This window comes from Montipora foliosa, chromosome 4 (genome assembly GCF_036669935.1).
Source record: "Montipora foliosa isolate CH-2021 chromosome 4, ASM3666993v2, whole genome shotgun sequence".
Taxonomy (NCBI): Eukaryota; Metazoa; Cnidaria; class Anthozoa; order Scleractinia; family Acroporidae; genus Montipora; species Montipora foliosa.
This window is the reverse complement of record NC_090872.1, coordinates 39,944,600-39,960,251: the sequence shown is the minus strand read 5'-3', so window position 1 is coordinate 39,960,251 and position 15,652 is coordinate 39,944,600. Positions and strand designations below refer to the sequence as shown.

The window sequence follows — 15,652 nt, the reverse complement described above, 5'->3', positions numbered from 1 at the left end:
CCACCTTCCCACACGCTTGCCGTGGGAGAACAGTTTTGCTGTTCCCAACCCAGCTTACCACATGTTTGGCATGTGAAGCTGCCACTTAAAGGGGTGCTAAACACACCCGCCTGGTATGTTAACTACGCCATGCTGATGTGTTCCAAAAGGCCGAAACTGCTGTCCATGGCTGCTAATTGACCGGGTGAAATGGTTGTGCGCATGCGTGATGTGTTGGCCACACCGGGTTGTTCACTGGCGAAAAATGTCTGCGCATGAGTCGCGCGATATGACACGTGATGCGTTTCCGGGACTATCATTGGCTCTCGTGAAAAAAACACTCCCGAGATGAACAGAAAAATGGCTGCGGTTTGAGTATCGGTAGCTTGTTGGTTTCCGTTCTTTTTAGAGCGATCAAGGCTAGTTTTAACGCCAGTTTCAAGTGGAATGTATTCTTAGAGAACGTACTTGTTGTGTAAAACGTTTGAAAGTTCAATCCAACCAGCATCCTCGGAAAGTTTGCTCCTGGAAAATTTTATTTCGTGGGATAAGAGCTGCGAAACAGGTGAGTTTTTTACGCAATTTTTAATGTGGAAAGTTTGTTGCCACCGGGTACAAAAAGTTACTGTAATGTGCAGAAAGGAGGATTCCCAAGGTTTCCGTTCATGTGTCAATTGGCTTGTACCAGGTGGCAAGGAAATGGCAATATTGTCCAACGTGAAGGTTATTTTTTTCTGCGTTACACCTTACGATCGGCACCTCTACATTAATGATCAATGATTCGATCAGATGTGAATTTGATTTTGAATGTGATTGTGTCATTGGGAACGTAACCCTAGCTAGTATCAAATATTTTAAATAGCTGCTTTTAAGGTCATTTACCCTTTTCTGGTGAAGGTCTAAGTTATTATACTTTTTAGCAGTCACAACTCAACGATCCTTGCGTTCAAGTAGTTTCCAAGTGATGGTCGGATTTGCAATTGATTCGAGTTTAAAATCAAAATCAAAATCCATGTTAGCTAAAATAATGTTTGGAAGAACAGAATTGTAGGTACAGATGTATATAGATATCTATAGATTCAGGTTCGTGACTCTTTTTGAAGTCTTTTTTTTTTTTAGACTATTGTTTTCCGGAAGCATTAATGATGTAATTTTGGTTTTAGGGGACTGTCATGTGTTGTTGGATCAAGGAAATTCTGTTTTGAGTCAAGTGTGGTTGACAGTGGATAGTTGTTCCTGAAAAGGCTGAAAGGAAGCTTTATTGCCTTGGACTTTTTTTGGTTACACCCCGCATGTTTGGTTTTTTCTTAGATGGCAAAATTTATTAATATATTATGTGATTTGGAGCTGCAGCTAGAAACAGTGTCTCATGCATAAGGTCTCATTGGGTTTGATGGTAGTAAAATAATTTTGGTAAAAAATATGTTTAGAGTTTTTATCATAACTTCTCATCTTGGTCCTGCTGGACTTCAAACATGCTCTACCATTTTGCACAAGGAACTTGTCAATCAACCATTACCTTTTGGTGTATTTGCAATATGATCTTTTGGATAGCAATTGATTTATTTTTCTTATTTCTTACGTGTAGATATCCTATGTCTGTCACATACTGTAGTTAGTTTTAAGCTTTTATGTCCTGTAGTGTATCTTTATTATAGTTAGCACATGACCCCACAAGCATGTGTTATTGCTTTAATATTGATTGTGTTTGAATAAAGGATATTGTTGTCTTGTCTTGTAGATAATGCAAAACAGCCTCAGTTGTATTTGCATTATTTCTGAATGTTACTTTTTTGAAGGGCAAACCATTAAAAAGTGCACAAAGTTTGCAGGAGTTCAGGAAAAATATTCAAAATATTCATTGATTTGAAGTTCCTGAAGCAGGTAAATCTTGAAGAGTTCATGCAACCATATTTGGAATATATGGCATTTCTATTTGGGAATGTTCAAGTCCACAGAATTCATTTTCTTTATATTGAGAAGTACTGTAAGACTGTTGACTCCATGGGGTTCCCCATTGACGAGTAAAATCGCCTGGTGTTAGACAGAGCAAAATACTCTGGCTTTAGACAGAGTAAAATACCAAGTATGGCCGGTTTAGGGGTGAAAGGGTTAATTAAATTTCATCATTACTTTGACTTTTTCTTCATTTGAACGAAAACAAAGTGTTTAATAATTACCTCCACCATTGCTATACAACTGCATTGGCTTTTAGAACAAAGTATCAAAGTTGAAGCTGGTGGCTCAAGGAGAAAACTTTGCAAAAGTTAGGTTAAAAATACTTTTATGGTATTTGAGTATTATTGAAGAACAGATTTGCATAATATCATTAAAGTCATTAAATCAATGAGAATCCAAACATGAGGATGCAGTTTGCTCAGGAGGGGTCCTTAAAGGTAACAGAATCTTGTTTTGTGGATGTAGGCTAAAGAAATCTGACCCCTTAGAGGAACCAGTTCTAAATTGACAAATGACTGGCATTTTATAATTCATAAGTAAAAGTTATTTGCTCTCTTACCAAATTGTTCTACAGTTCCATTCATTTTTCAGATTGATAGCCTTAAATGACTGCAGCAACTCTGCCAGCTGTTTGGTCTCAGTATCATAAGCAGTACAAAACCACGAAATTTTCTCCAAAAAGGAACAGCAAGAACCCCTGTCATTTTTGCAAGGGAATCCCCCTTGGGGTAGTTTGTTCACTTCACACCCATTGTTTAACACTATCCAGGGACTAAACCAAGGATGGAAATTGATTACAGCTTAAATAAATTGGACCCCTTTTTTTAATTTCTGACACTTACTGCATTCAACTTTAATTTATTCATCCTTTGAAATGGTAGGAATGATTGCTATTATTTACAGCAATTGCTAAAAATTCATTGCATCTAATGTTGAAATACATTGTATTTTTACATATGATTTATGAGTCAATGAGTCATGAGTCAATGAGTTAGTGCAGTTACCCTAACCCATAAAATGAAAGCTAAAATTTAACCTAACCCTGCTTAGGCCTGATCACTGAAACAAGGGCTTAGGCTTAATCAATAAATTATCTCTAATATATAATATTGACTGTGTGTCTCATTGACTAATTGACTCATAAATAATGGGACCTCTTTACATATGGAAAGATAACAGGAGTTATTTCTGTGAAGTCTTATCCAGAAAACTGCAACATGGGATTATGCACCTTTCAAATGTAGCTTTGTATGCTTTTGCTCAATGTCTTTGAACAATTATTACAGAAAATTATACAAAGTTATGGTTTTTTTTAAAGTTAAATCTAATGCAAGGGGATTAAAATTATTGAAGCAGTTGTGTTGCAACCAGATTCCGCAAAGAGAGGTTAAATAATAATTTGTTGTCCTGGAAGTACTTAGTAGGCCAGCATGAAATTTGTGAAATGTTTTGGAGGGTGGCACTGAATCACCTTCAACAAGTTTTCTAAACTTTGAAGATACCTAATTTTATATCCTCCTGCTGTTTTATTGCTAGAAGATAAAATCAATTCCTGATTAAGTATTTTTGTTGTCAGTGGTGAAAGTGCCTTATTAGCAGTTAAGTAATATTTTGTTACAGTAAAATTCTCCCTGCTAGTAAGCTGGATTTCTGAATCAAATTCTCAACTTAGAATGTTGTTGTTTTGGCTATTCAGAGTTAACCTAATCTGTGTTTATTTCTATAATTTGGAGGGAAGCAAACAATTTGCATTTTGCTTGGAACAATAACAATATATAATTGCAACTAAAAGGTTTCCTTTCTAGTGTACCCAATATGAGGTGCTATGACATGGTTATTATTACTGCTAAATTCACTTTAAAATTTTTTTTTTGAAGGACTGAAATACATTTCTAAATTTTCCCCTCGGTCTTAATAAATTTTCCTCTATGGAACACTTGAATGACAATTTTAACAACTTAATTTTGAAAAAAAAAAAGCGAAAATCTTAACATTTTCTGTTAGATGCGGGGCCCCGCGGAAACATCGTGTAACTATTTAGTTGGAAGAGAAACCACTTGGAAATTTAGTGGTATCTTTTTTGTTCCACTTTTTGAAAGATAAACGCATGAATTGAAATCAAGATGGTAGTCCATTAGCTGGTAAGCTCCACAAACGAATTTCCACTCGAACACTGTCACAGCAACCGAGACTCGCGTTGGCCTTGAAATTTTTTAAGAAATTTCCCTCGTAGCACTGTTGGCTCAAAAGAGAATCTCGCTGGCATAAAAACGCACTATGCAGTCAGACATTCGTCCGTTTTACGGCCTGAAAAAAAGTCTTTTTACTGTCGTCGGAGATCTAATAAACACTGAATGGCAGCCATGTTTAAATTGAGGTATTGAAGTCACATGACAAGGCCTCGACCAATCAGACATTTTTCGCCAGTGAAACCGGGTTGGTGTTAGCGTGTGTCACCTTGCTTTTATTGCTGCTTATATAGGCAACTTAATTAAAGAATACAAAGAGGTTTTAATTACAATAGTTAAAATAAAAGCAAGTGTCAAAAGTTACGCGACAAGCCAAACGTAACGAATTTCCCGCAGAAGGCCTCTAAATGTCTGAATGATCATAATGGGAGCCACAACAAGGTCCCAAAGCAGGGCCCTTAAACAATGCCGTAAAAAAACAAAAAAAAAAATAAAAAAAGCAGAATACTCCAATGGGGCCCATGAACGCGGCAAGCAAGTCGCACAACAATTGACAAATGCATACATAAGAAACTGGACAGGTCACAATCATTCACAAAGCAAGAACAGGTGAAAAGGTCAAATTAGTTGTGATAATTAATACGATTTTTGGAGCGAAATTCCCGCCTTTTGTTAAGGCCATGCGGATTGAATGTGAATAGCTGCGTCATCCAATAGGCTTCTCTTGTGAGCAGTAACTGGTCTAAATGTACTGGATTTTGGAAGGATACAACTTGTTCAATGACGGTAAATCCCCACTATTTTCACTCAGTATTTGCTTATATATATATATATATATATATATATATAATTATATATATTATATATATTCCATTTTCGAGTAGAACGTATTTCGTAGAGCGCTCAACTCAATCGATTGAGGAGCAATAACTATGACTTTACACAAGTTTAGGTTTCACGAGTAACCATCGTTTAATGCTACAGAACTGTTTCGTATGGTACAAGTACCACACTCATCAGGCAATTTTAACGATTGAACTGTTGAAATTGGAAAGCTGGCAGTTAAATACGGAAATTTGAATAATTGCTATAGTAAATGCGTTACATTTTAGCAGCTGCTAGGTAACAAAACATGATAAGGGGATTCTATGTCGGTATTTTAAATTTACGTTACTCTAAAGTTCCGGAGTACATATCGGTTTCTGTGGGGGCATGAACTTGCTAATTCGTTTCTTCTGTTAAGGCTACACAGTTCTTTCTTACACATGATTATGAAATTTTCATTCAGACAAAGACTACATTTCTTGCTAATATTGCTGTAGGGTCAACATTTTTTAAGAATTTTCCATTTACAGTTTGAAACGGCTTCTTTGCATCTTGTAAGTGCCAAACATGTTTGGAAAGCTCTGTCTCATTTCTTCTGTTTGAATGTCGAAAGGATGTTTTGTGATTCCTGTAGCGTTCCTTGAAGTTTGTGGCTAGTCCAACGTAGGTTTCAGTTGTTGTCTCGGTGGTGACTGTTGCTTGATAAATTACGTTAGTTTGAAGGCATTTTCCTTCGAGTGGGCATTCAGACTTTTTTCTACAATTGCAGGCGTCAGGTTGCGGTGCTGGTGTTTTTGCATCTGAAAGAACGTGTTTGTTGTGTGATGATATGATGGATTTCATGTTTGGCATACATGAGTAGCTTAGCTTGAGTGTGTGTCTGTTGAAAATCTTGTAGAGCGGATGGTTGTTCTGGAAGCATTTTTCGACGATATGTAGGAATTTTCTACCAAGGTTGGTTTTAACGCTTGAATCGAAAGGGGGATTGTACCACGTAATGTCCCTTTTCCTCTTTCTTTTGTTTTTCGGAGCGGGCTCTGGATTGTATGTTAGTTTGTGGTCATACCCACTTTCTTTGAGTGCGTGTTGATAAGGGCCATTTGATTCGTCGAATACTTCTTTGCTGGATGAAATGTTAGTTAGTCTTTTGTTGATGTTGAGTGGTATGTTTTTCAGTAATGCTTGGGGGTGGTTGCTTTGCCGGTGGACGTACGATAGTTTGTTGTTGGGCTTCATGTATGGTTTGTAGCTTCCATCTGTAAGGTCGAAGGTTACGTCAAGGAAGTGGACGATTTTTTTGTTGGCATCGATTGTGATCTTTAGGCCATTTGATTTAAACACATTGCTGACTTCTTTTTTGGTTTTTTCAATTTCTTTTGGGGTGGCTTTGCAGACTGCAAGACCATCGTCACGGTACAATCCAACTTTATCTTTGAATTTAGATGCGATCAGGGAGAGCATGTAAGTTCCTATCAATTCGCACGTTTCTGCTCCGTCGTGTGAGCCCATTGTAACATCAAACATGTCGTTTGTGTTCTTCTTGGTCCATGGAGAGTTTTGGTGGTAAAGGAGCGATTTTTTCGCGTGGATGATGATGTGGCGGTCTTGTTGGGTGATTGTACTGAATCTGGAGGCATAATCTAATGCTTTCCGTAGCAGGTCTTCAGATATGGATGGGTAGAAGTCGCACACGTCAAAGGTAATAAATGCGTGCTTTTCCTTTTCTGAGATTGCCTTGAACCATTCTATGGCGTTGTTAGTTCTTTTCCACCGGTTCACTTTGGTTGCATGGATGACCTCTTTGTTTATGCGGTCAAGGATTTTTTTGCTGATGATGCCAATTTCGGATTTGCTTGGATTGATGAGTCTGCAGGTCGGGTTGTTGGTGAAATCGGGTTTGTGGTCTTTTAGTGTGATGAAGGGGTCCCTTGATGCTGAGACTTCAATTCGGTCCTCGAGCTCGATTTTTTGGGCTATTTTCTTGTCTTCTAGAGTCATTATGTCTGGTACATTTGGGTTTGTCTTCTTGTAGGTCTTCGTAACGTTTTTGTTTAAAAGTGTCACGTAGCTTTTGGGTGTAGTCTTGTAATAGTTGGTCGTTTTGTCTGCTTTCACAAAGATGTTGTTTTCTTCTCGTATTTCCTTTATGTCTTTACGGAGTTGCTTCTGAAGTTCGTTAGAGTAAGTATTGGTCTTGAATTCAACTCTCTGCATCATGTCAAGCATGCAGTCCTCAAACTCGTTCAGCTCCTTTACATGAGGTGGTGACCGTTTCGATTTCATTAGTTGTGTCATTGGTGTTCGTGTTAAGAAAAAAGAAAGCTTTCCAGCGCATACGTTGAATTAAGGATTCTGTTTTCGCGATTAGTGCTTGAAGGTACGCATTTTTGGGTGCCAGCGGGATGTTCTCTGTTGAATACTCGAAGGCCTTCACTTTGAAATTCATTCTTGACAGCGCTCAACTGCAGGACGGGAGCAATACAATTTCCATTTTTACCTAGCAGCTGCTAAAATGTAACGCATTTACTATAACAACCATTCAAATTTCCGTATTTAACTGCCAGCTTTCCAATTTCAACAGTTCAGTCGTTAAAATTGCCTGATGAGTGTGGTACTTGTACCATACGAAACAGTTCTGTAGCATTAAACGATGGTTACTCGTGAAACCTAAACTTGTGTAAAGTCATAGTTATTGCTCCTCAATCGATTGAGTTGAGCGCTCTACGAAATACGTTCTACTCGAAAATGGAATATATATAATATATATAATTATATATAATTATATAATTATATAGTATTATATATAATTATATATATTATATATAATATTGTGTAATCCTTATCCTTGAGTCGTATAGTGCTCTACAATCGTGGAGCTATACAATTAATTGTAAAGGAAAAGAAATATTAAAACATTGCACTACAGAGCTGTTTCGAAAGGCCCTGGTGGTCCTCTCGCGTCAGGTGCATTAAAAACTGAACAACTAAGGAACGGCTTTCGTAGAATATGAAGAATTCTGCAGATCTCGGAGGATGTTATTCACCTCGGCCTTGGTGGATAACACCCTCCTCGACCTGCAGAATTCTTCATTTCCTACTCAGCCTCATTCAATAATTGCTAAATATATATATATATATATATAGATATAGATGTGTAGACGATGTTGGTTTGCCAACGATGATGCCTTAGAGAAGAGGATCCAAAGGATACAAGACGCTTCTTCTTTACAAAAGCATAAGTTGAATAGACAGAAGAAGATGCGAACTTTTCTCGTTTGTCTTTTAATGCAGGGACGTTTCGCCCATTCGGGCTTCTTCAGCACTACGAATATCACTACTTGGAATAAAGTTTACAAAAAATGAAAGGCCTTAAATAAGTTATAAAACAATAGCTAACAAAGTAGGCAAAGAAAATTAAAATATTTTACATGGAATCCCATAAGAATTACGTAAAAGATAAAAGGGTTAAAAACGCCCGCTATAGTATAAATACAATACAATAAAATCAAATACAAAATGCAATTGATAGAATACAGCGGCAAGATAGTGTTAATTATAGCGAATCCTATTTTTAGAATTAAACTCGCACCTTTTGTTCAGACCATGAGGTGAAGTGTCGCAGTGCGAGCATTTGCGACACGGTTTATATCGGCGAAACAAGTAGAACTATCGGATCCAGAATAAAAGAACATATCAGAATGGTGAAACAGACGGTTTATTCACATTTGATCAACCATAACAAACCATCTATGCAAGATATCTCTTGGGGAATCCTCCACAGGAACATCCACGACATCCGCACGCGTAAAATCATTGAAGCGCTAGAAATCCGCAAGCATGAGAACCTCATGAATGGTTGCAATGGACGAGCTCTAAATCTAGATTAACACCATCAAATTAATGAGCCTTGACTTTCCACCATTGTACTAAGTTTTTTTACATAAAGCAATCTTGTACTCATAATCTTCATTCACTGACGAAGCTCTAAACGGAGGAAACGTTTGAAGTATAAAACCGATTAGAAACACATATGCCTCAAGAAGTTATTTCCTTATTACATTATCTATCGAGGCATGGCTACACCTTTCTTCTTCTCATCATATATATATATATATATATATATATATATATATATAAGCTCACTGCTTGCAGTTTGAGCACTCTTGTGACTCCACAATGCAATCCAACAATGTGTAACCGTACATCCTGTGCCCAAGTTCAGGAGTTGCCATAAAGCCATTATGGTGACAACCGGGAGCGCACATTGTACACATATTGTATATATATATATGTATATAAACGGTAAACTTCAGTCTGTGTCGAGTGAAGATATCAAAATGAATGAAAAATGAATGAGAAACGATATTTTGATATATATATAGATATATATATATATGTATAAATATGTGTGTGTGTACAGTCTTCCCAATTAGTAAGGCTGTGCCTGAGCTATAAGACTTGAGACTTTAATAAAGTTCATTATTATCATTATTATTATTATTATTATTATTATTATTATTATTATTATTATTATTATGTCAGGAGACCCAGAACCCCAGAAATTTGCGGTTGACAAACTACGGTTTGTCACCTCGGTAAGGGTCAGTTTGTTATCAACGGTCGAAGTGGTGGCCACTCTTGTGATAAAGCACCGTCTTCGAAAGCTGTTTTGTTGTAATATTCACTGCCCGACGTTGCGACGTTGAGATGGAAGTTCGATCTTTGTCAATTGATTCTGATGTAGAATTGTGACCGTGGGAACATTTTATCCAAGAATATTTGACTCAAATTGGTGGCTCCTGAGAATTTAGTTTCCAGCCTTGGGATTTTATTATAACCGTTGACAACCCAGAAATTGAAAAATGGCTGAAATCGCGTCGGATCTGGAAAATAACCACACAGGAAGGAAGCTATCCACAATGGCAAGAAGTTCAGGCTTTTTCATTGAGATTTTTTTCATAGTATTGTTTTCTTGAGCTTTTTATCGGGATTCCCATACAAATCCTTATATTTTTGTCGGCCATGCTCAGACTGAGCTTGGGGAGCTTCCCTGCTAGCAGAGGTCTCTTTTCTTTTGCGTTCGCTCGGTTGACGAGTACTGGAGAAGAGACCTCTGCCATGGGTCGAAATTCACTTTGTTGAGCATACATGGCGGTTACTTAGCCACCGAATCCTTACGTCATACATCATGTTGTGTGTGCTCACTCAACAACAGTGGAATTACTGTAAAGGAATGCGTGGGACACAGTGGGCTCAAGTCACAGTCAGCAAACATATCATGGGTCATGCAGTTTGAAAAGTGCCGTCCAAAGTTGAGGACGAAGCGAATAGCCAATCGCGTTGCTCAACTACGTAAACATGCAAATATTAGTGATTCAAATTACTATCGAGAGTTTTTTCCCACAAAAAAATTACCAAGTTTATTTTATTTTCGTCGCTGTAAACTAGGATTAGCCGGCATGTCATGTTTCCCTTATAAACTCTTTTAAATCGTTAAGTTGACTGAGCATTCGAATTATGAGTTTGGAGCGCCTATGGGAAGACTTCTAATCTTACATATATATTTTACTTCTTTTTCTTTACTTGATTTCATTGTTGTTTTAGGTTGTCCAAGGCTAGTTTCCAATATTCTTCTTACGTTTTGGTGGAAGTGCATTGTAAGTGACCTTGTGGCGAGACAAGTTGCACGAAACTGCTTTCGGCAACGGCTCTTACATATGAATTGTTGTCCTTTTTTTCCTCTCTCTGTTGTATTGTATGGTATAAATAAAGATGTTTGTTAGTTAGTTGTTAGTAACACGTAAGGTAACTTGATAACAGGCGGCCGCTGAAATCGATATCACTTTTGATTTTGTGATTTTACTTGTACAGCCAAAAGTACAGAAGAAAAATTGAACGTAGCAAGTCTCGCAAAGTGTTTTTCCCTGATGGTAACTCAAGTCGTACATTTGAGGTTTCCCATTCAGATACACCCTCTCATTCCCAGGGTCTTTCATCTCCTACCCTCCCGGGACCCTCCCGGGACCCTCCCGGGAAGATGAAAGACTGTCCAAATTGTAAAATTATTCGTAATCGGTTATGTAAATGAAAAAAAAAAAAAAAACAACAATCGAGAAAGGAAAAAAAACAGAAGTGGCAATCAGCTCAGAATGCTCACATACTGTGAGTCAACATCCGCTGTTTGAGGATTTACAGGAGTCAAAAAAGATGCGCGCAGTGTGTACGTGTGGTAGCGCAGTAACTCGACACAGTGCTTTATTCCATACCTGTCAACTGAGCTGCTTTTCCCCCCAGGAGATTCAGGTTGTCTTTGCGTACTATGAAGCTGTAACAGTACACGCTATTGTCTTGGTATCGTAAATCATTATAGTGTTATGGTAAATCTCTTGGGTAAATAGCTCCCTCAGAACAAGTGTGGTTACTAGTGAAATACTAAACCCAGAAAGATTGAAGGAAATAAAAGGGATTCGAGAAACATTGGCTTCGAGGCTGATATGAAGTTCACTTCAACTTCTTTTTTCAGTAAGAAGTTTAGCGTGTGCTCTGAGCGTCTGACAGCTTTCCACGACAAAACTTCATTCACTAAAGTTAAGCTCTGCCCGGCGGTGTTAGGATGTTAAAGAGACACTGTCATGCGCTGACATGCGCGGTATTTCTCACACCTAGAGATTTGAACAGAGTTTAAATTCTTTGTTTTTTCTGTTTAAGTCTAGACTTAATACGGTTTCCGAAAAGCAATAAAATGTATATTTATCTGTTATCGATGATTTGGAGTTCAATTAATAAAAGCGAACACAAAGATCATGCCATGTTTGTTCACTGTCAGCTGAATTCGGTGAAGTGTGACCGGAAACACCGTTAGCCGTACAAGCGCTCACACAGAAATACATTTTTTTTCTCCACGATATACCAATACATTATCAGGTTAACATGCCATTTCAAAGCTGTAAGACAGTGCATTTATTTTCAAGAGACGATTTTGAAGTCGGTTGAAGTCGAAAGACGGTAAGCATGCAGAGAAAAAATTCAGTCGTATACTACTCACCGCTTGCGGTTTTATAATTTGTGTAACGCACGAACACAACCAGCGCAGTTCCGCTCATCTAAATGCAGGTTTTTCTTTAAAACATTTAAAACACATTTTATATCGAAGTTAGTAAACGTTTATCGACAAACGATGATGTGGTGGACTCGGACATTTGAGTGACTCGCTAAGAAATGAGCCACGAAGATGAATTTCGATCCTTGCATTGCTAATAGTGAAACGACCTACACTTCGATTACACCATACATCGAATTTCTTATGAATTCACGCCTTAAAAGGTTTTCTTTATTGAAGATGCTGTATTGGTATTTTGACTGCTCTGCTTTGCTTCCTTGAGGAGGCTGAATCAGTATTTGTGCGCTGAGTGTTTAAGATTCTGCATACGACAGCGACCGCCATATTGTCTGCACTTTTCGATTCGCATGGGCGACCGTGACATTGGCCGTTTACTCCGTTCGAGTTGGGGTCGAACGGATGGGAGACCAAGTGAAGCTATGATCTTCGCAGTTATGAATGAATGATGAAATGATATATGAAATGGATCATATATGATCCATTTCAAATATCATTTAATTATTGATTCATTCCTCACGGGAACATTGGAACCCACAAATGACCAGCTCCCAACGTCAGTGGCTTCAAAGCTCAGTTGGTTAGAGCGTCGCATCGGTATCGCGAGGTCACGGGTTCAAACCCCGTTGAAGTCCTGAATTTTCCAGGCTTCTTTACGCAATTGCAAAAATTGCGTTCATAACTGCGAGGATCATAGCTTCACTTGATTTCATATACGCAGTTCATATATGATCCATTTCATATATCATTTTATCATGGATGGGAGACCATCGCAAAATCCCAGTAACGAAGACATTAATCATTTTCTTTACTTGCTTTCTTTTTGCTTTTGGTTCTTAAAGCTTTTTCCTAATGTATTTTCACGTTTTTGATTCCTATAATGGAAGGAATGGCGTTGGAATTCCCCAACAGTGCTTTCAATGGACTAATGAACACACTGGTTCGATTCACAAAATATTTGGCATAATGGCCAATTGAACTCACCGGTTCGATTCACAAATATTTTGGAACGACTGAACAAACTGGTTCGCAAGAAACAGGTCGATTGGAGTATTCGTTCTATGCAATAATAGGCTGATTTAGCAACAGAACGGGAACGTCAGTGGCGACGTCGCGCGCAGCAAAACTCCAATGAGAATTTAGAATAGAGAAGAAAAGAGTGGAGTCTATTCTATTCTGAATTCTCATTCGTGTTTTTTCTGCGCGCGCCGTCGCCACTGACGTTCCCGTTCTGTTGCTAAATCAGCCTAATGTTCACAGCGGAACACACAAGAACGAAGCAAGGTCTAGAAATAACGTTGAAAATTTTCCTTACCTTAAAGCTTGCTGTTCTCAAAGAAAAATAATCTGTCCACTTTATCAAATACTTTCAGATGTCAGATTACTGTGTCAATCAACGAGGGCGGAAAGGATTCCAAAACTAAAGTTTACATCGTAATAACAGAACTCCGTGGCCGAGTGGTCTAGCGCGCTCTCAGAATGCTAAAGAGCTGGGAAAAGAGTGGGAATTCTACTCGCCGTACCGGAGTTGGGAGATACTAGGGAGCTTAAGCAAGGACGACGACGACGGCTACGAGAACGCAACAAAACAATAGGTTTAATAAGCAAAAACAATAGTTCTGCACGCTCTGCACGTGCGTTTTACATTTTGATCAATTTCTTTGCCGTTCCCGTCTTGACAACGACGTGAAATGATCAAATTTGAGATCATGTGGAGGACGAGAGCACCTTACGATCAATTTTCAATTTTCTCTCTAAATATCCACACCATTCTCACCAATTTTATTCTTGCAATGTGGATTCATATTCTCCTTGCCAAGCGACTTGGAGCAATCGCAAAATTATTACAGTAACAGGAAATAATATTTTTAGACAACGTTCTCGTAGCCGTCGTCGTCGTCCTTGCTTAAGGTCCCTATTGATACTCGGATTTCCCGAGCGGGGCTTAATTTAATATCCGTGAGGCACAGTTGTAACTACGGAGAATACGACTAAGAAAAAGTTACGCAGCCGGTTTTACACCCTTGGGCTGCCTGGCTTAGATAGGAATAATGCGAATTTTGTCATAGCAGCACTTACAGGTTCATTAAAAAGTATTTTATCCAAAAACGCTTGAAAAGTCTCAGGACTTTGGAGAAACGCCTGCTGTAGGAATGTGGAGAGAATTCTTCTTTGCCATGTAAACGACACCGAAAATACTGAGAAATATTCCTTCCTTCGTTGTAACTGTAATCGTGTCCGGCAGATGGTTACGCTTCCTTAATCTGTTGTGTGGTTGGACGATACACAGGCAAGTTTGCCTCGTATGGAGTATCCACCTCAGATATCTGAGTAGTTTTGAAATGATCAGCTTCCTTGAGTAATGACATTTGCATTCTTGGATGACCTGCACCAGAAGATCCACGACGATACTTAAACACAAATGCAGCCACAAGAAGGCTGATAATGAGAATTCCAATGGCACAAGGCAAAATAATAACGTACAGTCTGATCTCTAAGAACAAAAACAACAATAACAGCAACAAATGATTAGCATGTTTAAGATGTCACATAGTGAAAAAACATCACTATTTGCGCACTTAACGAGTCAGTAAAGTACGGCCCATTACGATGGTTACAAGAACGATACACTGGATATACAGTCCATCAGTACAATATTATCATGGACGTGCTTTGAGTTTGGTCAAGGACTATGGAAGAAGGATTACGGAAGTTGCTGGGAAAAAAAGACAAAAGATGTGCTCCGAAACATGCAGAAGTCAGTAGTGTTAAGTACGTTGAATATTGCAAGGACGCTTGAGATCATAACATGAACAGTAAAATTACAGCCTTTTTTTTAGAAGAAATTCTCGAAAGACTGAACATTATAGGAACATTACATAAGTATAAAGTTTATTCTTACGTATGAACATTACTTTAAAGGATATTCTTAGACACTAAAGTTCAATCAATTTATGCAGAGTATTTATTTTATAAGTTCTACATAACTCTTATTCACAGATTGCAATTCAACTGTTGTTATGTATATAATTTTATTCCTAATATAAATTGTAAATAAGCAACATGCATAAGTCATTCTAGTACTATATTGTAAATGATTTTCCAATACTTGCAAATAGGTTTTTATAACTTTTAGGAGAGTCACAATTTGTAGTCTCATTGTTTACGCTGAACACCCTATGACACTTAACTCTCCTGGCATACTGAAGTTCAATAAACTGCAACCATAATTTAAAAAAAAAATAAAATAAAAAAATAATAATAATAAATAATAATAATAATAATACATCATCATAATAATAATAATAATAATAATTATTATTATTATTATTATGACATTGGAGGGGAACGGGCGTGCCACGGCTTGCTCCGCGTTTTTAAAATACCATTATATTATTCTTTTTATCCTTTTTAACCGTTTAACCTTCAATACGTATCCATAAGCTTCAATACGTATCCATTAGATCATTTATTAGACACTTCGTGGCATCGAAAAATACAAGAGACAAGAATTTCAAGTCACGCGAGGAAGGCGAAAGTAAAATGGACTGAACAGATGAACAAGGATGTTTATGCTACGCCG

At 37.8% G+C, this 15,652-nt stretch overlaps 1 protein-coding gene and 1 long non-coding RNA gene across 2 annotated transcripts in view; one reads left to right on the top strand and one right to left on the bottom strand.

Moving 5' to 3' along the window:
• The first annotated feature begins 247 nt into the window (after window positions 1-247).
• On the top strand, window positions 248-1,712 carry LOC137999262 (uncharacterized). The gene is made up of 2 exons (XR_011122936.1): window positions 248-544; window positions 1,143-1,712. It is a non-coding gene; the product is annotated as an uncharacterized lncRNA (long non-coding RNA).
• Window positions 1,713-11,314: 9,602 nt separating this feature from the next.
• The window catches only part of LOC137999260 (dorsal-ventral patterning tolloid-like protein 1), an 18,024-nt gene continuing 13,686 nt past the window's right edge, over window positions 11,315-15,652 (bottom strand). The window contains exon 5 of the mRNA XM_068845102.1: window positions 11,315-14,563. Within this exon, the coding sequence (XP_068701203.1) occupies window positions 14,319-14,563 (245 nt within the window). The 3' untranslated portion in view covers window positions 11,315-14,318. The remainder of the gene's footprint in view (window positions 14,564-15,652) is intronic.